This window comes from Monocercomonoides exilis (genome assembly GCF_001643675.1).
Source record: "Monocercomonoides exilis strain PA203 chromosome Unknown scaffold8-1962414, whole genome shotgun sequence".
In the NCBI taxonomy this organism is placed as follows: domain Eukaryota; phylum Preaxostyla; order Oxymonadida; family Polymastigidae; genus Monocercomonoides; species Monocercomonoides exilis.
The window spans coordinates 583045-603405 of NW_027150553.1; the positions used below are offsets into that span (position 1 = coordinate 583045).

Consider the following 20361-nt stretch of genomic DNA (forward strand, 5'->3'; position numbering starts at 1 on the left):
AAGCGGAAGGAGATGACAAGTAATTATCGTCTTCATCTTCGCCTGCAATTAACTCTTCGTATGTGTCGGCGGTTTCGTCGTCATTCACGTCTGTAGCAGCGATGGACGATATCAATAGACGGATGCTAATTGCTGTGTCAGAAGAAGTTGGGGCGCATGCAAATTAAAAGAATTGGTAACTGAAGGAGCAACAGACGCTTCAAGGGACATGTTGTGGCTCGGCGGGGATTGCTGAATGGAGGTGTTACGTGTGCTGACGATGTTGTGCTTTATGTGGTGCTATCTGTTCCGTTTGTTGGTCAGGCTCCATCGCTTGCAGCATCTGTGAGCACGAAGTCGGGGAGTAAGCGGATCGTTGCAGCGGCAGATGTGAATGTGCTCACATCGATCTGCGATCTATTTGACCCGTCGCTGCTGCCGTCGGTGATAGATCGGATGGTGTCGCAATTACTGCAGTCGAGGCGTGTGGTGGAAAAGCTGGTAGGCAAAGGGATGGGATGAAGGAGAAGAGGAAAGGAGTGAAGAGGAAAAGATTGAAGAGGAAGAAAAGGAGAGAGCGAAGAATGAGAAGAAGAGGATTGAGAAGAGACTGGTTTCGCTGACGCAAATGATCGGGATAGAGCGGATTGTCCAACTGCGTGACGTGAGCGAGAAGATGGTGATGAAGGAAGGGAAGGCGATTCTGTCGGCTGATTGACCTTGTGGGGAATATGAGCTGTTTGAGTGGGCGACGGGGCTGCGGACGTCTATTTCGCTGAATGAGCCACGGAAGATTGTTGAAAACAACGAGAAAGATGGAATGAAGGGGGAAAACATGATCGAAAAATCGAAAGAAGAAATTGATTGCGGTGTGAGACATGACAACACATCGCTTCTATATGGTTTGCGGAAGATTTTGTGACGAGGAGGTGATGCTGCAGTTGTGATTGTGGGAGTTAGGCAGATGAGAGAAGGAGCGGAAGCAGGGAAAGTGGAGGTGATTCTGAGCAATTGCATAACGATTACGCGTGTGTATGTGTTTGGGAGTGTGTTTGCGGGGGAATTTTATGCAGAGACGCAGCTTACGGGGTTGGAGGAAGGAAGTCAGGTGGAGGTGGAAACAGCAAAGGTTGCGGTGTCGTTCGACATGTCGGACAAGAGGCTGAACACAGAGCAAGAATACATTCAGCGAAGACAGATGGCAGCAGAGCGCCTGGGGAACACACTGGATGCGCACTCTGTGCTGATGCACGGGGTTGTGACGCAGGAGACTTGGAGGAAGGAGGCGAGAGCATTTGCAGGGGACGCGATCTGCGGAGGAGCAGCAAGCGGAGAGATGATGGCAGACATGATGGCGAGGAAGAAGAAGATAATGATGATGAACGGGGCGATGGAAGGGGGAATGGGAGGAGTGTGGAACTGGAGGAGGAGCCTGGCAGACTGGAAGAACATTGACTTTTTGGGGGAAACGACGACACTTGTGTTGAAGCACAAGGGGAAGGAAAGAGGAGGCGTGTGGTTGTCCCGATGGAGGTGATTGCAGGGAAGGGGCAGAGCACTGTGACAGTGGTGGCGACAGACGATGAGCATGTGGTGGCGAAAGTGGTGGGGGTGGATCTGAGTCTGTGCGGAGGGAGAAGGAAAACGGAGGGAAGAGAAGGAGGAGAAGGAGAAGGACGATTGAGGTAAATGCGGCTGATGAATGTGTTTGACCCGAAGAAGCATGTTTTGCAGAAGATGCACTAGGAGCTGATTCTGAAAGAATTGTTAAAAAGAAGATATTGTGAAGCAATTGATGAAAACGAAGAGCAAGAGAAAAAGTAAGAAGAAAAGGAGAAAGAAGAGAAGGAGAAGAATTGCTGGAGAGGAGTTTGAGGAGGTGTGTGGCGCCGGTGGAGAAAGTGGAAAATCAGCTGAGGTTGCAGCTGATAGACAAGAAAGAAGAGGAGAAGGTTTTTGAGACAGTGCTTCGATCTGGACTGGATGTTGGGGGTTTCTTTGAGGCAGAAGAAGAAGAAGAAGAAAGAGGAAGAAAGAGCAGTGTGAAAGGAGCGTCGGGACGAGCATTCAAAGAAGGAGGAGATTTGGGGAAGATGGTAGTGCAGGTGAGGACGATGCAAGGGAAGATAATTCGAGTTTTCGTGACGAAGGAGACTACGGTGGAGGAGCTGAAGGAGCTTGTGCAGAAGAAAGAAGGGATTCTTCCTGACATGCAGAAGATTATCTTCAACGATGTGCAGCTGAGTGACATGCGCACGATGAGCGAGTGCTTCGTCCGGAACAACGAAGAGCTGAAGCTGATGCCGCGTATGCTGGGGGGGTTCAACGGATGTTCAAGAGCAGATGGGGCAGATGGAGAAAAGATAGAGGCCTGGAGCGAGAATGGCAATGCAGATGGTCGGGATGGCTAGGGCAGTGGCGGAGGCAGGGTTAGGGTAGAGGCCGAGAATTTAGATGTAGTCGAATGCATGGCAGAGGATAAGCAACGCTTGCGCGATGCCTCGTAAAGCAAATTGTTTTTGTAGCTCTTTCTCAAAGGAAATTCCTTCAAGTCCTCAGATGGCGATGCCTATGGGAATGCAGATGGAATCAGAGTATTTGCGAAATGATTTCACTTCTGCTTCTTGTGTTTCTTGCGACTCTTTTGGAGATGATGAGCTTTGTTCCTGGAAAGAAGAAGAGAAAAAGCCAGTTGCGAAGTTCCAGCAGGTGGAGAACATGAAGGAATACAGAGAGAATTAATATCATCGTGTGCCGTCATCTCATTCTGTACTGGTTGAGTGGAACCATATCTTCCTAGACTATGCGCGATATCTGTTTGTGTGTGCCGGGTAGTGGGTGGGCAGAGATATGCGTGAGTGTGGGAAGTCTGTTCCTTTTGTGTCAGCGAATGTGATTGAATGCACCGATTCGTTTGCATCAGCGGCGTTTGCAGCTGCGCTGAAAGATGTTTGTGTGCATCCTGTTTGCGTGGAGAAGGCGACTGAGATGAGGGGAGGAAGGGCGAGAGAGTCTATTAGGAGTATGACACAGCCGCAGTGCTGTTTGTGAAGGAGATGGAGGAATTTGAGGGGGGAAAAGAAGGAATTGAAGAAGGAGAAGGAGAAGGAGAAGGATAAAACGAAAGGGAAAGAGAATAAGAGAGACAAGTGAGGAAACAAGGGATGTAGTTGAGTGACTTGGGGAAACGAGTGGAGATGAAGCAGGTGGTTGTGCAGGAGTTTGTGTATGACGTGAGCGAAAAATTGGAGGTGAATCAGGAACAGAGAAAGGAGGCAAAATTATGAGAAGCGGATTAAGATTCAAGCCATGCAAGTGTATGTGCGCGATGAAGTGCTGACGAACACGAAGGCAATGCAGATGTCTGTGGAGGTGCTGATTCAAGTTCCGGGAAGATCGATTGATTTGAAAAGGGGCAGTTCGACAATAACACAGAGCATTGTCCTGGAGGTGTATGGAACGCATACTATTTAGTCTGCGTTCTATTTCCCGGAGAGTGGGGGGTTTGTGCACTATCCGGCGTTGGTGGCGATGCGGGGGCGGCATGTGTGCTGCAGCCGAGAGGGACTGCACCGGGTGAGGGTGGAAGCAGAAGGTGTGGCTGGTGATAAAGAGGAAGCAAGCTTGCCATTGGAAAAAAGATGTTGCCATAGGTGTGGAATACAACATCACCAGCCGAGTGCAAAATGTTCGAGAAGAAGAAAAAGTCGAGACACCCGATCCGTTCGTTCGAACAGATTTCAAAGATGGTAGGGTAGCGCTGATGAACGAGTCTAGATGGTTCAATGCAGAAGACGGAGACTCAAGCGGGTTAATGCTCACGCTGGTTGCGCTTCACATTTTTTGATGTTTTCTGGGTGACTTCTTCAAATACACTCCACTCAATAACAATATCTTCTTCAATTTTATTTTTAACTATTCTGGAACTCTTTCAAATGCTCAATTCACTCACTCCATCCGGCTAAATATTCTTCATCGTATAATTAAAAATTTTCAAAATTGTTATTGACAACATGAAATATTTCCCTCTGAAAATTCACCGATCGTTGTAATACTTATATGCAGAAGTTATATTTTTTGAGAATATTGCAACAAAAAAACGAATTCAAAAAATCTAAAAATAAATTAAACTTTTAAGAAAAAACAAATTACAAACAACCAATTATAAAAATGCTTTTTTTGCTCAAATTTCAGTGAGATGAATAAGCTTATACAAAACGTTGATATCAATTCTGAGATTTGAAAATTTCTGATTGAATAAAATTTTATATACGTATCTTAATATTTAATTTTCTCGAAAAAGAATCAAAACATTCATTGTAAATTTTATAAACATCTATTTTCAAGATGGATCAAAAAGAAAAAACTCTAATTCACCTATAATCAGCAATTGAAATCCTTACGAGATCAAAAAACATAACTTTTTAAATCTGAAAAATTGTCTACCAAATGAATTTTGTGACATGTTGTAAAATATTATCATGATAACATTTGTTATTCAAGAATAATAGAAACTGAATGAAAAAAAACGATGTCAATGTTTCAAAATTATGATAAAATGCGACCATTCAAGTTAAAAATAAAGGATTTCGAAGAGTTTCACGAGAGATTTAAGCATTATTGATTTTTAGATGTTTTCCGTTCATATTCTTCACATGTTGATAACTTTCGAACCGAAAAAAATCAGACCGAAAATTTTGACAGAAAAAGTATGATCCCAAAAAAAATTACCCATTTCAGCGAAGTGACTACACAACGAGAAACCGTTGCTCCTGACGATATGCGATCAGAGACGGAAGTGCAAAAATCACATGTGAATATCGGAGAGATTGTGAACTCGTTAGACCAATGGAAGGAGAGAGAAGTGGATCGAACGTTAGAGATATCGATAGAAGATGTGCGACACGATACAACGAGAACAGGAGGAGACTCCGTATATTTCCGCAGGATAGATCAGAAGAACGATCGGAAACCCGGGAAGGAGGAAGAGAAGAGAGTCTTAAGAACTTTTGGGACTGCTATTGAGTCCCTAATTGGGAGCGCCCTGGAGGAGAGCTCGAAGACAGTTAATGAAGACATTTTCGAAGGAGAAGGGAATACACAGATGCAGCATGACCAAAAGACGCCAGGAGTGAGGAAGAACATAGTGATTGGACAACCGAAGGAGCCACTTCCTGGGAGACTAGCGAACAGACTGAGCGAGTGGAAGAAGATTGGGGGAGATAAACTAGTGAGCCATGGAAAAAGAGCTCGATGGAGAAGTCCCCAGTCTCCAATCTCACTCGAGGAGAGAAAACACAGACAAGAGTTTCGTGGGACAACGGAGATGACAAACAATTATTTATCCCTTTTGGAGGAGTAATTGAAGGACGGAGTGGTGAAGCCCATACAGGAGTTGGAGGTGAAGTGGTTCAACCCGACATTCACGGTGCGAAAGAAGAACGGAAAGTGAAGAAAGACCTTGAACTGCAGGACCTAAAATGAGGAAGTGCAGGGAAAACATTTCAAGATGGATTCCAAGGAGACAGTCGTGGAACTCCTGGAGAAGAACGACTGGATGACAACTCTGGACATATCGAGTGCTTATCAACATGTGGGTGATTTTTTTTGATATCATAAAAAAAGATCAAAAATCGAAAAAATAAAATATATTGTGGTATTTTTTGATCAAGAAGTTAAAAATGATTTTTTGCAAGTATTTAACTTTAATTTCTGTAATATATATTTGTTTTATTTATAAGACCAAAAAAACATACCTATTTAACATTTTTTACGAAAAACGATTTTTTGATCAAGTTTAATAAAAATGAACCTAAAAATTAATAAAGTTTAATCAACAAAACAAATTTAAAAGTGAAAAAAGATACTTAACCTGTTAAACAAAGCTGATAAAATGGAAAAAATATTTAAAGAACTTAAAAAAATGCAACAAATTTGTGAATTTTTATTTTTCTGTGGAAAAAGAAATGTGCTTTTCATCAATCAAGCTGAAATCTCTTCAAAAAATTTCTATATCTGCTGATCTGCTCAACAGATTCAGCAAACGGAGATTGTTTTGCACAGGAAACTACAGTTAACAATAATAATTGACTCTGTCCTTCACTTCTCTTTTTATTCTTTATTTAAAAATGCAGGTTTTATTTTTTTCTCGATTCACTACATGGTTTCCTATCATTTCAACTCGACATTTTAAAATTCTCCCTTCGTTAACTTCGTGCTTTTCCTAAGTTCCTGCTCTTGTTGCTTTGTGAAGAAATCAACATTGAATTCGCCTGAGCCATCATTCGTTTTTTGTTTATGCCATTTCTTTCCCTTTTTCATCATCATCTTCCTCTTTCTCTTGATCATCCTTTTCTTTCGTTTTTGCTTCCCCTTCATTTGACTCTCTCTCCACCATAGCTCTCATCTCTCCGGTGGCAACAATTTCTTTTGCTTCACAAGCAACTCACTTTGATGATCAAAATTGATATCCTTTCACTCTTCTTCCAAACCTTCTATCTTCTCTTTCTCTTCCTTCGGCTCTCGGCATCAGCAGCAATTAAACAATGGCATTCCCTGTTCTTCCCTTCCTTGTGGAGTTTGACACGCACTGAACACTTTTCCCTTTCTCTTCACCTTCACTTGCTCTTTCCTATGTTCTCTTACAGAATCGATTGGGTTGAGCTTCATGGAAGCTTTCTGAGTCGTCGAAGCTCTAATTAATTGGCCGTTCTGTGAGTGTTATCAATCAGCAAGAATTCAGATTGTGGAATAAGTTGCAGCTTGGGAGAAGAAGAAGAGGAAGGGAATGAAGGAGAAGGAGCAAATGGTTGAGGAATTGATTATTCCCTCTTTCAAATACGATTCTGAAAGAAGAAAGTTACACTGAAGATTGAGGAGAGCGTTTGGTAGCACAGAAATAACTGCTCTGCTGTGCTCGCTGGAATATGTTGTGACGTGGCTGTTTTGCGCTGCATTCAACTGAGGTGGAGAAGCTGTGTGCGTTCTTCAGGCAGTGGGTGGAGCATGTAATGGTGGGACCGGTATGGCAATTGAATTGGTACTGAGGCAATCGATGGAATATGCAGCAAAGGTGAGCACAGGAAAGAACGCAGTCGATACAAAGTGGGCGAATGACCTTGTGTGCGAGGAGAAGACGGACATGAACACCAATCTTCTTCTTCTTTTTTTCATCTCTTTCGTTACACTCTCCTTTTCTTCATCCTCATCATCATCATCCTCCTCCGTATTTTCTCCTGTTCTTCTTTTTCCCAACAGGTGCATACAGATTAAGCAAAGCACAAGCAGTCATTATTTTCGCTATGTCAGTCGTTGTTGGTGAAGCCGGTAATCCTGCAAGATTCGACCCAACACCTCAGCTCAGCAAACAACGCAGCAGCTCTTCCTTCGTAACTGTTGGTTCATTGTTCGCTTCATTATCCTTCTCGTTTCTCTTCTCCTTCTTCTTCTTCATCCAGCCCTCTTCCTTCAGCAAGCGCCTCTATGATTTCCGACGCTGTTGTTCCGCACAATTGCCTGTGGCGAGAACATCAGCTCGACAAGCTCGTTAAACAGCGCCTTGTCGAGTGAATTGGCAAACAGCTTGAACGACTTGGTGGTCAGCGAGAGAAGAATAGAAGAGGCCTTGTCGATGTATTCAGTGCATGGTGAGTACAGCAAGCGGAGGATGAGCTGGAGAATGCCTTTGCGCAGGAACACAGAGTGGAACACAGCACCGTTGGTGATGAACTTGTTGATCACACGAAGAGAAGAAGAGACAAGAGGATACCATCGAAAACTGATAGTGAATATATTTGCGTATTTTTGCATAATGAAACGAACTAGCGAAAAAGTAGGCGTAAAAAGGAAGAAAGAAAATATTGTGAAAAATAATTCTATAATAAGTTTCTGGCAAACCCCATGAATCTGATTAGTTGCTTTGCAACAGCACCATTCAGCAAATAACCTTTATTTACTAATCAGGATAATTGCATAATCATAGCCATTGGTCCACCATCATTACAATTCATCGTATGAGTATGAACAAAAAAATATCAAAATAAGATTAATATTTGAAAAGCAAAATACAGATTAAAAAAATGAAACAATTAATGAAAAATATTTTATTTTGCAGAAAAATAACAATTTTCCAAACAATTCTGGTTCGCCATGTGGGTCATTGCGTTTAGTCCCCTCTGCTTGCGGATGTCGTCGAAGCCGCAGATCATTAACTGTACAACAGGAAACGGACATCTCATCGAAGGTGGAACGTCAATCGACAGAAAAGCTCTGCAAACAACACTGGCACATAGATCAATCACATTCTGCCACTTCACTTTGAACGAACCCCCAAAGCTGTGCTTGATGGATGGGGGGTTGGTTGAGGAGGGAGAGGAAGAAGAAGGAGAAGTTGAAGAAGAAGAAGAAGATGATGATGATGATTTGTTAGTGGATGCAATCGGAGAGAAAGTGATTGCGTTTCGATAAGTTGCTGCTGGATATTTCTTGGATTTTTGATTTCTGGCTGATAAGCTGAGCAAAGCGTGATTTCAATTGACACGGGCTTATTCTTCCTTTTATCCCATTCGATTTATTCCGAGCCTTTCTAATATCTCTGCCAAATCCGTCTTTTTCTTCCTCTTTTTCATTTTTCTCATTATCGATGCATTTATCTGTCAGATACAACAATCCCTTTTCATCTTTATCACTCACAAACTCATTTGCACTCCTCTTCTCATCCTTCTTCTACTCCTTCTCCTTCTCCTTCTCACCACCCAGCAGAATCTCCTGGCTAGCCACATACGCAGCATAGTTCAGAAAGATGCTCTGTGGCTCAAACACATCCCTCGTCGCTGACACGCTGCTGCTTGCAAACACACCTGCATTACCCAATCTGCTCTTCCCGAGAATCGCACGAGGGATCGGCACAGTCACAAGCGGAGGCAGCGAGAAGGATGAAATAGAAGAAGAAAGAGAGGAAGAAGACATGTTTGATAAAGAGGCAGAGCTTGGGCTAGTCATGTCGAAGGACTTCTGCGTGAGTGAAAAGTAGTCTGTGGCAGGAGATGATGAAGTGGATGGCTTTGGTGGAGCTCCAACAAGAACAGAAGGGGCAGACAATTGCGTGCGTGGCAAGGGAGAAAAAGGAGGAGTGGCAAATATTTATGAGGCTGTGATGTGTTGAGGGTGCAGCTGAGCAGATGAGAGCGTGATGCCGAACGAGAAAAATGTCTGCTGCTGATCACTTCATCATCGCCTCCTCCTTCTCTTCCCCTTCTCCTTTCTGTTTCTTCATGTGGAAGCCTTGTGTCGAAAGCGTTAATTTGCATTGTGCAAAACTCGTCTTTCTCCTTCGTCTTCGTCTTCGCCTTTGGCTTTTCCCATTGATTCCCATTCCTCTGCTCTGTGCTCAATTAGCTTTTGAAATCCACCTTCTTTGCCTCTTCAATTTGAACTTGAACTTCTCTCTCTTCGCTTCTTGGTGGTGTCATAAAGCGAGAGGATAAACGCAATGTGCCTTGAAGCTCCTTCCCTCTTCCACCGCCATTTCTCATGCGATGCCCATTCAGTCCATTCAGCGCAGCTTGCGCACCAAATCTATTCGAAGCTCCAAAATATTGCAGGATGTGTGCTGCAGAAGAGAAGAGAAGTTCAAGTGCACGTCCAGCAATCCTAAAGAAGGCATCTACAGCGATGATGTTGTTGAAGATAGCCTAACCAAATGAGATAATTTTTTGTATGGATTATTCAGTTATTGATTGAAAATCTTGCTCACATTCGAATGTTGCGGATCTGATCCAATGTTAAGAGAGAGGACACGTCAAAGAAGAAGAAGAATGTGATGAAGAAGTGGGAAAAGAAGAAGAAGAGGAAGAGGACAAAGAGGAAGAGAATAAAGCATTCTCAAGAGACAGTTCAGGAAATGCATCAGAAACAAAGGATGGTTGTGCTTCTCTTTTCAAATCGCGTTGCGTTCTTGCATGCCTTCTCTCTCTGCCTGCACAGCTGTCTGAATGCATTCCATTCCTCTTGCAAAAACTGCCTTTGCTGGTGTCTGCACAACTGTCTGTCTCTTTGAAAATATATTTTGGCTGTCCTGCTCCTTTCTGATCTTTCTCCTAATCGCAACAACGGTTGGCCAGATGACAACAGGATGCAAATGTTTTCAATTGCTCCATTAACTTTTTCTTCCACTGCTCAATGACGTGAAAACTGCTGTATCATCAGAAGAATGAGAAGAATAACAAGTCAACGAAGAAGAAGATGAAATATCCGATTAATTGTGATGTGCACAATAAAAATGTGTTGTATCAGAGGAAATGGAAGATAACATTAATAATTCCTCTTCGCTTTCACCTTCTCTCTCCTTCCTCTTTCTCTCCCCCTTCTTCATCTTATCTCCATCTTGATTTCCATCACTTCCCTTCTCTCTGTACGCACGCCTACTCCAAAACCCCTCTTCCATCAGCGCTTCTGTCTCTTCGCTCTGTACAACCCACTCCTCACACAGCTACCTGCTTTCCACATGATACTTCGGTGAGGCCTCTGCTTCCACTTCGTTCAAAAATGTCACCCAAACAGACAATACAATACGATTACATTTGTACTCCGCTCCTCCTCTTCTGCAATTGCTCCATTTCCAGTGCTCTTCCGTTCTTTGATGTTACAACATCTCTTCTTCTCGTTCTTCTTTGGAATCTTCATTTCAATCAGTCATTCTATTGCCTCATTTTCATCTCTCTTCCATCTTCTTTATCATCATCTCCACAATATGCTCTTTTCAGTAGTGGAAGCGCAATCGACAGAATTCCCCTGAACTTCATCAGCATCTCATAGAGCGAGTTGACACACGTCACCGCCACGAAATACGCTGCCAGCGCTAACAAAACACATGTCAGCACAACATTCGGTAACTACATCACATTCACAAAAAAATAGAGCAGACAATATTATGTACTTCACAGCCTCCAGATGCTCTGCTGCCACATGCGCTCAAAAGATCGTGGTGCAATGTAATTGACCAGATGCTGCAGGGTGCAGCGCCTCTCCACACACGCGCCCCATCAGCACCACTGCAACAAACGAAGATATCATTATTCCTGCTGGCGCATTCAGTTGCATCGACAGCGGCTGGAACACATGCTTCACAACCAGACACGAGTACACACTCCGCGGCTCAGTCCCGCATGCCTGCAGCCCAACATCAGTCGGTATATCTTCCTGTGGTAGTGCCTTTAGCTGTGCTGTGTCATCTGTCCCAATGACTATCCCTGTAGAAAACACAAACGAAGAAGTCGAAGAAGAGGCAGAAGTGTGCGCAAATGTTTCTATTCGTCGGGCTTCGATAATGACTAAAAAAAAAAGAAGATGCATAATTTCACAATAAAATCAAAAGAAAATACTAAAAAAAATTATTGAAAATATATTAATTCATGCCTTTGAATTCTTCAGATCCGACGTTTTGAATTGAAACAAATTAATCATCATCGATTCAATTTTCTTTCTATGCTTCCTCTTCTTCTACTGTAGCATCCCAATAATCAAATCCAAAGACCATCTGCCTGATCAACTTCCTTCCTTCTTTCTTTTCCCTCCCTCCCTCCCTCCCTCTCATTCAAACTTCTGTCTCTTCCCAATGAGCTGCAACAAAACTCTGCTTGTGAACACTTTCACAAAATGAAGAGGAAATAGCTGCATCGAGGCAAGCTGGAAGAACACAAAGTGGAAGAACATGCAATCAATGAGGGGAAAAATGTGAGAAGGAAGAGAGAAGGAAGGATGAATGAGGAGTGATGACAGAAGAGAAACATGCTGAACGTGCTCTGATTCCATGCAGCAGCCTCAAATGAAAAGAATGGAGGCATCTCATTCGCCAGGCAGTGCAGCTCGAAACTGCAATTGAAGAGATGGGCAAACAACAGAGAAGATGCAGATATCCGGAAAGAAGAAGAGGAGGAGGAATTGCAGCAGAAGATGTGCTTGATAGCCATATGTGTGCTACACAAACAGAAACACCAAATTGTCAATGCAAAGTTTGCTGTTTGCAACAATTACAAGATCTTTCAGCAGTAAAATCCAGTTGCAGTTGGGCAGAATGTTGTTCGACTGCCAACAAATATTTGATAATTGGATGTCTCGTCGTTGGCTGTTCTACACTCTTTTGAAGCAAAAGCGGAATCAGAAATAGAATTTCGCAGCCTTCCACGTCTGCCTGGCACAGTCCGAGAAACAGGAAAACCTTATTAATATAATTGACATCTTGAAATTCTCCTTTTTTCCAATGAATTGTTGCCTTTTTTGTGATAAATATCCTTCCCTTGATATTGCAAGCCACTTTTTTTTTGCCAAAAAACTGCTCCCACTGCCTTATATTCCAAATTCTATAAAACTTTGTGCAGATTTTGTCCTTCACAGAATTCTATCCTTATATCGACATTCAATAAAACATCATTTGAATTTGTTTTTATCTTTTGTTCCAATCAAAAATTATAAAAATCATGAATCTTACGTAACTTCATTTGTTTCCCAATGGCTATATAATAATATGTTCTATTCTCATCGCAATGCTCTCCAACGTGAAGATTTGCTATTTGACAGACAAGAAAAGTTCGTTTTCTTTGAAAAGGAAGCAAACAGAGCAGTTTTCCAATATAATGAAAAAATTGTAATATTACAATAAAAATTAAATTATAAAAAGTATTAGCAAACTGGTAAAAAGTTGGAAAAGTTAGTGGTTTTAAAAAAATGAAAGAAACAAAACTCCAGCTTTAATCAGAACCATATCTTTTTGAATTTTTGAATATTTATTAAAAAAAAAACAAATATCAGAAAAATTTTGATTTTTTGTTTAATAGTTATGTATGTGATAAGAGTTAGAAAAATGTTTTTTCTGAATTTTTAAAACTTGTATTCATGGAAAAAACTTCTGTTTTCCGCTTCAAACAATGAAGATGACAGAAGGATCAGAATCTCGATGCCACTTTTTTTTGTTCAAAATGGTTTATTTCATCGATTTAACTTCATATATTACTAAAAAACTGCTTTTTGAAATCTGCAATTTTCGCCCTTTAGCGCGTAATTTTTTGATCTTTTTGCCCTCGAAAAAAATAAAATATAGGGTCGGATCCTTTTTTTCATTCAAAATTGACAATGTTGAGTATAGTCGAATTTTTAAAATTTGTGATTTAAAAATCGTATACGGACAGGTATCATATAAATTTTCTGAAAATAAATTTTATTTGTTTTTTTAATAGCAATGTTAATGTTATTGATGTTTTCATATTTTTCATTTTTTATTTTTATTTTAAATTATGATACGTTTTTTTGTAATTTTGAAGGATTTGTCATTTCAGAAGAAATTCATAATTCAAATAAAAAATATTTCATTCATTATAAATGTTTTCTTGAGAAAACTGTAAAAAATCAAACTGAAAACATCAAGAGAGGAAGTGAGAAAATTGAAAAAAGAAAAATTCGAAAATAAAAATCGCAAGGAAAAAAAAGTAAAAATTAAAGCAAAAAAAGACAAAGAACAAAATCATTCAATCATTTGGTTTATTCTATAAAAACAAATTGCACCATTCCATCCTTCATTTGCCATTGCTTTCCAATATGCTTCATTGAAATGGGAATTCACCTGAGATATAACTCCATCATTGCACTCCAGTAGACTAAGCTCCCCAGTCGATTCATCTCTTCCATCAACAACAACTGCTATAAAATGACCAATAGGCATAGGTTTCATCGAATGAAGGACATATCCAATGAAATTGTAATCAATCCTCGGAAAGAAAGAAAACTCATGTTTCAGTTGATTTGTTGCATGTGACGTCACCACCATCGATTTCGGAGTGGATCCACTTCCATGAAATGTGATAGTTTTGGGCGGTTGCATAACAGGGGAGTTTTCCTTTGAGCTATGATAAATTGCAAGGATTTTTGGGAACCTGTCAATTTGTGTCCAATACAAAAATGAAGTCTTGCACCCACAATAAGCATCAATACACGGTTCCTCAGTTGATAACTGATCGGTTGCAGACAATGACAAATTCAACCCCTTCACAATCGATGGATGCATGATGGTGAAATAAAACGAAGGATTTTGGTTATGAACACGAACATGAGAACACTTCGCACACAGTTTGAATGAAGATTGCTTCACTGTGAAGTCTTTCTTGATATTGCACCCCTCCAAAAATGCATCGTTCAGAATTGCTTCATATGCTGTTGTGATCCCTAATGGATCAGATTTGCTCCCACCATGTTTTTGCACAAAATTCATAAATGCTGGAGTTCCCCACACTTTGCTTGTCACAGTTCTCCCTCTGATTGCACTGAAAAGTCTTCGGAAAATATACACTCCTCCACGTCTTTTTTTGATATCACATTGCACTCCAAACGATGCCAGACATTGACAAATAGAAGCTAAAGCACATGATGATCCAAAATTTATCAACTCCCTCCCACAATTCACCAACACCTGAACATATGAACGTGATTCTTTTGGTAAAGGATGAGCTGGAAATAGAAACGAAGGAGGAAATTGAAAAAAGCTACTCATTTGTGGAACTGTTGAAAGAACAGAATAAGGATTTCCTAATGCTTCCATTGAAGACTGTTGCTTCAAAGCAACAAACAAAAAAATAAACAAATAATTATTGATTTGCCTGTCAAATTGAATCAGGCAATTTTTGAAAAAATAATAAAAAACCAAACCTCTATTTCCATTTTCATTCCTCCTCCTTTAATATCTGAACATTTTTTATCTTTGCTCATTTTTAAACATTCATCGCTCTCCGTTTCTTCATCGTCGCTTTCTTCTTCTTCAGACATTTGATCAACCGCTTCATCTTCGTCTGAAGATATTACACTGTAACTTGATGAAGAAGATTGCTTCCGAAAAATTGATTGAATTGAATTCTCTTTCTTTTTATCCTTCAAACATTCACCCAAACAGTTGATCTTGTAATTGAAATCTTGTATCAGTTCTTGCTGAGAAAACCACTCAGTCAGACACAGCAGCATTTTTTCTTGGATATACGGGTTCGATTCATTGAACGGGAGCTTCAATTTTTGGACAATCTTATGTAATGGTGCTTTTTTATAAACAAATAATAAAAAAATAAAAACATAATAAATATCAAAATAAAAAATCATTAATTACAAAAAACAAAGAAAATAAAGGAAAAACAAAAAGCAAACATCCATAATTTTTCATCAGATTATTCATTAGCGAGTTTCCGGGGATCGATTTGATAAAAAATTCGAAGAGGACTTTATTTGCATGATCAACTGACATATTTCTGAAAAAGTTCGACAGCATATCCACATCGTTCATTATGCTTTGCTTTCTCATGCTTGTGTGCGCACGGGAAAATCGAGAACCAGACAACCTCCCACTTGACATTATGAATTTCCTTTTATTGGGTTTCATCAGATTTTCACTAAAAATTTCAATTTGAAATATTTAATTCACATTTATATTAAAAAAAAATTATAAACTCTCTGGCTTTGGAAAAAAATCCAAAATCCTTTCATTCATCGAGAAAAAAATAAATTAAATTTTTTCTGTTTGAAAATTAAAAACAATGACGATCACAAAATGACAATATTATCACGTGTCTGATTTATGCCGGAAATGATAAATAACGACATATGTACTTTATTTATTGGAAAAAAACTGTTTTCGGCTCCTTGCACTTTCCCCCCTTTAGCACTTTTTTTTTTGATCTTTTTGACTCCTTCGAATTTTGAATTATGGATCTGATTCTTTTTTCATTGAAGAACAATATTATATATATTTTTAAGAACTTTTTATATGAGAATGATATTTTTCATAAGATAAGAATATTTATGTGATGAATTTTTCAATAAACCTTCAATTTAAGAATTCTTTAATTTTTCCAATTTTTTTCTGATAAGAAATATTTAAAATTTTTTTCTATAATTCAAATCACGTTAAAAAAATTTTTTAACAATTTTGGAAATAGTCAAATAATGAAAAAATAACAATACATATTTTTTTAAATAAAAAAAAATTTTTTTAGAATAATTGTGATTTTCCATAAGAAAATATTTATTAGAGAAAAATGTCGATTTCAAAACGCGAATCGACATTAAATTCTCGTTGCAATGTTCTATGGCAAGAAATAAAGAGAATCGGCGGAAATGACGTGGATTCGTTGCTTGCCTATTTGTTTTACACTTACAGGCAATCATCTTCAGTAATTGATGATTTACTGAAGTCTTTGAATGGTTTAGTTTTTTATTTTTTTGTATTGTGTTGAAAATATTATTTTCACTCTCTGTTATTTTTTTCTTTTTGATTTGTTAATTATTTATTTTTTTTTGAAACAGAATATCACATAAAGCTGCTGGAAGACCTGTCTGTGGTGTACAACAACGCTCCGTTGCACACTCAGACAACAATGCTACAAGCACTGTCCCGCAACACATCATTATCCGATTTACAGGACTATGGATATGATGTCACAGAAGGAAAATTTATTTATGCGAAGCAAACGCTCAAAAAGAACCAAGGATTTATCATTCCTCCACAAATACCTCATCTTCCGTCTTGCAAAAGTGGTTTGTTTTTATTTGAATTTTTTTTTGAATAATTTTCTCTGTTTATTTTAGGCTTAAATGAACAGGATTGGGAAAAGGGCAACAACTGGATGTTAGCCCATTCAACTGAAGCCTCCACTTCGCTTCAGTCAGCAAAGAAAAAGCAGCGAACTGAGCCAGATTACGCAAGATTTATTGATGAAGCAGCTTGGGAAGAAGAAATAATTACGGAAAATTCTTCTTCAAATAAAAAACAATCTTCTTCTTCTTCAACATCATCTCAACAAAATAAAAATTCAAAAACCATTTCAGAAAAAAATTCTCCTTCTTCAAATTCTTCTTCTTCTCAAGCTGTTGATGCTCCAATCAACACTCCAATAAGGAGAGAAAGGGGGTCAACAAAAAACCAAAATAAAAATTCATATCACAAGCGTCATTCTTCTCCATCTCCAATACCAATTCACAAAATATTCAAATCAAAAACTTCTTCTTCACAAATTTCAATTTCAAAAAAATTGAAAGAAAAAATAAATTCTTCATCATTTCAAAATGATAATGTGTTTGTAAGTGAGCAATTAGTAGATTATGCCACTTCACCCACATTAATTCCACCTCAAGCATTTCAAAATCTCTTTTCTTCATTTTCAAAAGAGAATGACACTTCAATACTTCAACAACAAAGCATTCAATCTTCAAATAATGAAATATCTATTCAAAATAATTCTTCAAAAAATATTTCAAAAAAGAATGCAAAAGAAAATTCAATAAAAAATTATTCTCATTCTCAATCTTTCTCAAATTCATTAAATTCATCAAATAAATCATCACAAATAGCAAAAGGATTGCCTAACTTAGGCAACACATGCTATTTGGCTTCTCTTCTTCAATGTTTCTCTTCAATAACTATTCAAAAACCATCTTTATTCAAAAAACAAACATCTTTGAAGAACACATCTTCGCGTGTTATAAGTGTTTGTCAACAACTGGCTAAAGATGGAACGGCAGTACGTTCATGGGTCCCATCTCTTATTGACAAATGGGAAAATTTCTGCAACTATGGAAGCAGACAGCAGCAAAACGTGGCTGAGGCATTTGACAATCTTCACCAACTTCTTCAAAAAGATGAGTTGATAAATAAGGACACCTTCAATCCTGTTTTAATCACTCATTTCAAATGCCAAAAATGCCAAAAAATTTCATCACGTTTCAACGAAGTTTGTAACAATGTTGTTATTAATTCTTCCTCGACTCATAATGGATTATCTTCTCTCTTTGCAACTGAAGTTTTGGAAGGAAAGAATAGTGTCTATTGTGATGCATGCAAGGAAAAATGCTGTGCTGCGAGATGGGAGGAAATGGCTGTATTTCCAGAGGTGCTAGCCCTCTGTCATGAATGTACTGATTCTGCTAGTTCAGCACCTTCGAGAACATTACTAATGGAAACAGATAGAGTCAATCAACGCACGTTTTGCAAAGGGTTTTCTTCTAAAGATATTCAACATCTTCAAAAAGATAATCAAGAAACCATCATATATCATTTTTCTGGACAAATACTATTCAAACGTCTGGATCAACAAAACGGACATTACATTGCAATTGTGAAAAGAAAAAGTGGAATCAATAGTTTTTGGAGTATTTGCAATGATGAAAGTGTTTCTGAATTCGATAGTGACAAATGGAGTTCTTCATGGAATAATCTTCACTCACAAGGTTTCACTCCTTCCCTTTCATTTTACACAAAAGAAAAAACAAAACCAACACTATCTACTATTCAATTTGGTGGTTCTTCTTCTTCTTCAGATACATCAAATTTAAACACTTTAAATAACATATCATCATCATCATCATCATCATTCATCACTCCACTTCATCCAACAACTTCCATTCCACAACTATCATCATCAATCACATCTTCTTATGGATTAGAAGCTTTGAAAGAAAAAAGAACGAAAATGGGCATCTTTTCTCCCAATGAGAAAAGATTAATCTTCAAACCCAAGACAAAATTATGGAGTGAGTTCACAGAAGAAACAAACATCAAAGTTTCTCTGTCACATTTCTACAAACTCACTACCAACTTTTCCAAAGCGAAAAGACGTACAGATCTTTGTGGAATGTGCGAGAAACTCAACTATCTCGAAAACAAACTGAAGTCTTCACAAAATAAAAATGGACTTTCTTCTGCCGAATTTCATACACTCAAACTTCTTCGACAACACCGACTTGTTGCTGAAATGCAACGAAAACACTATCAATCAACTGTCGACAATCTGAAAGAGGGAGAAGCAGTCTTCGTCTTCGACTTTAAAGAAAAATGGAAACTCCCGATCAGAAAGAACCAACTTCAACAAGAATTCTTTAATTATCAACAAGTCTCTCAATTCACAATCATCTCTCTTCAAAAAATTAATAATCAACAAATAAAACGAACTTTCAACTTCTTCTCCGACTGCCTCTCAAATGATCACAGATTTGTTATTGAGTGTCTGGAATCTGTGATCAAAAGACATTTCTTCTCAGACACTCACACTTTTAAGTTCTTCTGCGATTCTGGTCCACACAACAGAAATCGCTTCCTTCTTCATTTCATCCTCTCAAAACAATCAAAACTTCTCAAAAAGAAAAATACTCAACTCAACTTCTTCGCTGAGCATCATGGAAAAAATATCTGTGATAGTGAATTTGGTGCGTTAGTGAATGCAATCGACAACAATCTTTCGACTGAACACATCACCACACTTCATGATTTGATCAACTTCTTCGAAAACAATATGAACACTTCGACATCAGCTTCTTCAACTTCACAATCAAACATTTTCTCAACATCATCATCGAACTCTTCACCATCTTCAACATCTGTCAATAACTTTGAGCATGAGAGGTACTTTGAAGAATATGTACCATCTCAGCAAATTTCATGGCCATCTCTGTCAGTCCCTCACATGAAGGACTACTTGTATTTTGAGCGCAAAGGCTCATTTGTCTCTGCTTCAGCTGTTGGATATCTTCCTCAACGCTCTCTGGTTGCCCTCGAATCTTCAACAATGAAAGAAAAAGTTCAAAGATCAAGAAAGTCATTTCACTCTGATATCACATCATCTAACTCTTCTCTTCTTTCTCAATCTTCTCAAGATCTTCTTTCAAGGAGATTTGAGCTTCTTCTTGACTCTTCTTCTTTTAATGAATCTCAAAATTGTTCTTTTGGTGTCCCCTATTAAGAAACTAGTTGTTGTGCATGCTTAGCTGGCACTCTATCGGAAGGGTGCTGGACGTGACTGTTCGTATTAGATATTGCAGCCTTCGGGCTGCAATATCCGGACCTGGATACGACGAACAGCCTCCCAGGTGCACAACAGTTAGAATCCGATTGTTTTCTTTTGGTTATTGTCCCTGATATGTCCCTATTTATTTCTTGGTTATTGTCCCGCTTATACATGTATATATCGAGATTCATTAATATATAGAGTTGTGAAGGAATTCATTGATCTTTGAGTGAGGTTTTTGGAAGGGAGAGTTGTTGAGAGTGTGAAATGTTGTTTTATCATTGTGTCTGTCTTTTTTCTTTGTTGGATTTGATCTTTTTGAGTCAAAGAGAGAGAAATATCAGAAAGGGGTGAGTGGATGGAAAACAGAGGGAAAATGGACAAGTTTGTTTTTGAACTTTTAATATTAGTATTCTTTTTTGTTTGGAATTGTCTTTGATACCACGAATTTGTTGTTATAGTACAGTTTTTTCTTATATCTTTTATTGTTCAAAATTGTTGACATTTTGTCGATATTTGGTGAATGTTTTATGATTATGTAATAAAACTTTGTTTAATTGAAAGTTGATGAATT

At 38.7% G+C, this 20361-nt stretch overlaps 8 protein-coding genes across 8 annotated transcripts; 5 read left to right on the top strand and 3 right to left on the bottom strand.

Moving 5' to 3' along the window:
* Window positions 1-943: 943 nt before the first annotated feature.
* MONOS_16677 (uncharacterized protein) lies at window positions 944-1516 on the top strand (the record flags this gene model as incomplete). The annotated part of the gene is made up of 1 exon (XM_067869562.1): window positions 944-1516. The coding sequence occupies one exon, from the start codon at window positions 944-946 to the stop codon at window positions 1514-1516; it is 573 nt and encodes a 190-aa protein (XP_067732900.1).
* Window positions 1517-2072: 556 nt separating this feature from the next.
* MONOS_16676 (putative Ubiquitin family) lies at window positions 2073-2390 on the top strand (the record flags this gene model as incomplete). The annotated part of the gene is made up of 1 exon (XM_067869561.1): window positions 2073-2390. The coding sequence occupies one exon, from the start codon at window positions 2073-2075 to the stop codon at window positions 2388-2390; it is 318 nt and encodes a 105-aa protein (XP_067732901.1).
* An 898-nt stretch (window positions 2391-3288) lies between these two features.
* On the top strand, window positions 3289-3826 carry MONOS_16317 (uncharacterized protein; the record flags this gene model as incomplete). Its single annotated transcript, XM_067869231.1, has 2 exons — window positions 3289-3431; window positions 3655-3826. The coding sequence occupies 2 exons, from the start codon at window positions 3289-3291 to the stop codon at window positions 3824-3826; spliced, it is 315 nt and encodes a 104-aa protein (XP_067732902.1).
* Window positions 3827-4759: 933 nt separating this feature from the next.
* Window positions 4760-5341, top strand: MONOS_16316 (uncharacterized protein; the record flags this gene model as incomplete). The annotated part of the gene is made up of 1 exon (XM_067869230.1): window positions 4760-5341. The coding sequence occupies one exon, from the start codon at window positions 4760-4762 to the stop codon at window positions 5339-5341; it is 582 nt and encodes a 193-aa protein (XP_067732903.1).
* Window positions 5342-6507: 1166 nt separating this feature from the next.
* Window positions 6508-8979, bottom strand: MONOS_16315 (uncharacterized protein; the record flags this gene model as incomplete). The annotated part of the gene is made up of 5 exons (XM_067869229.1): window positions 6508-6690; window positions 7748-7799; window positions 7876-7933; window positions 8114-8490; window positions 8762-8979. 5 exons carry the CDS (start codon window positions 8977-8979, stop codon window positions 6508-6510), a joined length of 888 nt encoding a protein of 295 aa, XP_067732904.1.
* A 1697-nt stretch (window positions 8980-10676) lies between these two features.
* On the bottom strand, window positions 10677-11331 carry MONOS_17127 (uncharacterized protein; the record flags this gene model as incomplete). The annotated part of the gene is made up of 2 exons (XM_067870017.1): window positions 10677-10871; window positions 11014-11331. 2 exons carry the CDS (start codon window positions 11329-11331, stop codon window positions 10677-10679), a joined length of 513 nt encoding a protein of 170 aa, XP_067732905.1.
* Window positions 11332-13495: 2164 nt separating this feature from the next.
* Window positions 13496-14982, bottom strand: MONOS_17128 (uncharacterized protein; the record flags this gene model as incomplete). The annotated part of the gene is made up of 3 exons (XM_067870018.1): window positions 13496-14578; window positions 14674-14813; window positions 14913-14982. The coding sequence occupies 3 exons, from the start codon at window positions 14980-14982 to the stop codon at window positions 13496-13498; spliced, it is 1293 nt and encodes a 430-aa protein (XP_067732906.1).
* A 1064-nt stretch (window positions 14983-16046) lies between these two features.
* Window positions 16047-16654, top strand: MONOS_16564 (uncharacterized protein; the record flags this gene model as incomplete). Its single annotated transcript, XM_067869468.1, has 3 exons — window positions 16047-16212; window positions 16315-16545; window positions 16611-16654. The coding sequence occupies 3 exons, from the start codon at window positions 16047-16049 to the stop codon at window positions 16652-16654; spliced, it is 441 nt and encodes a 146-aa protein (XP_067732907.1).
* Between the last annotated feature and the right edge of the window lie 3707 nt (window positions 16655-20361).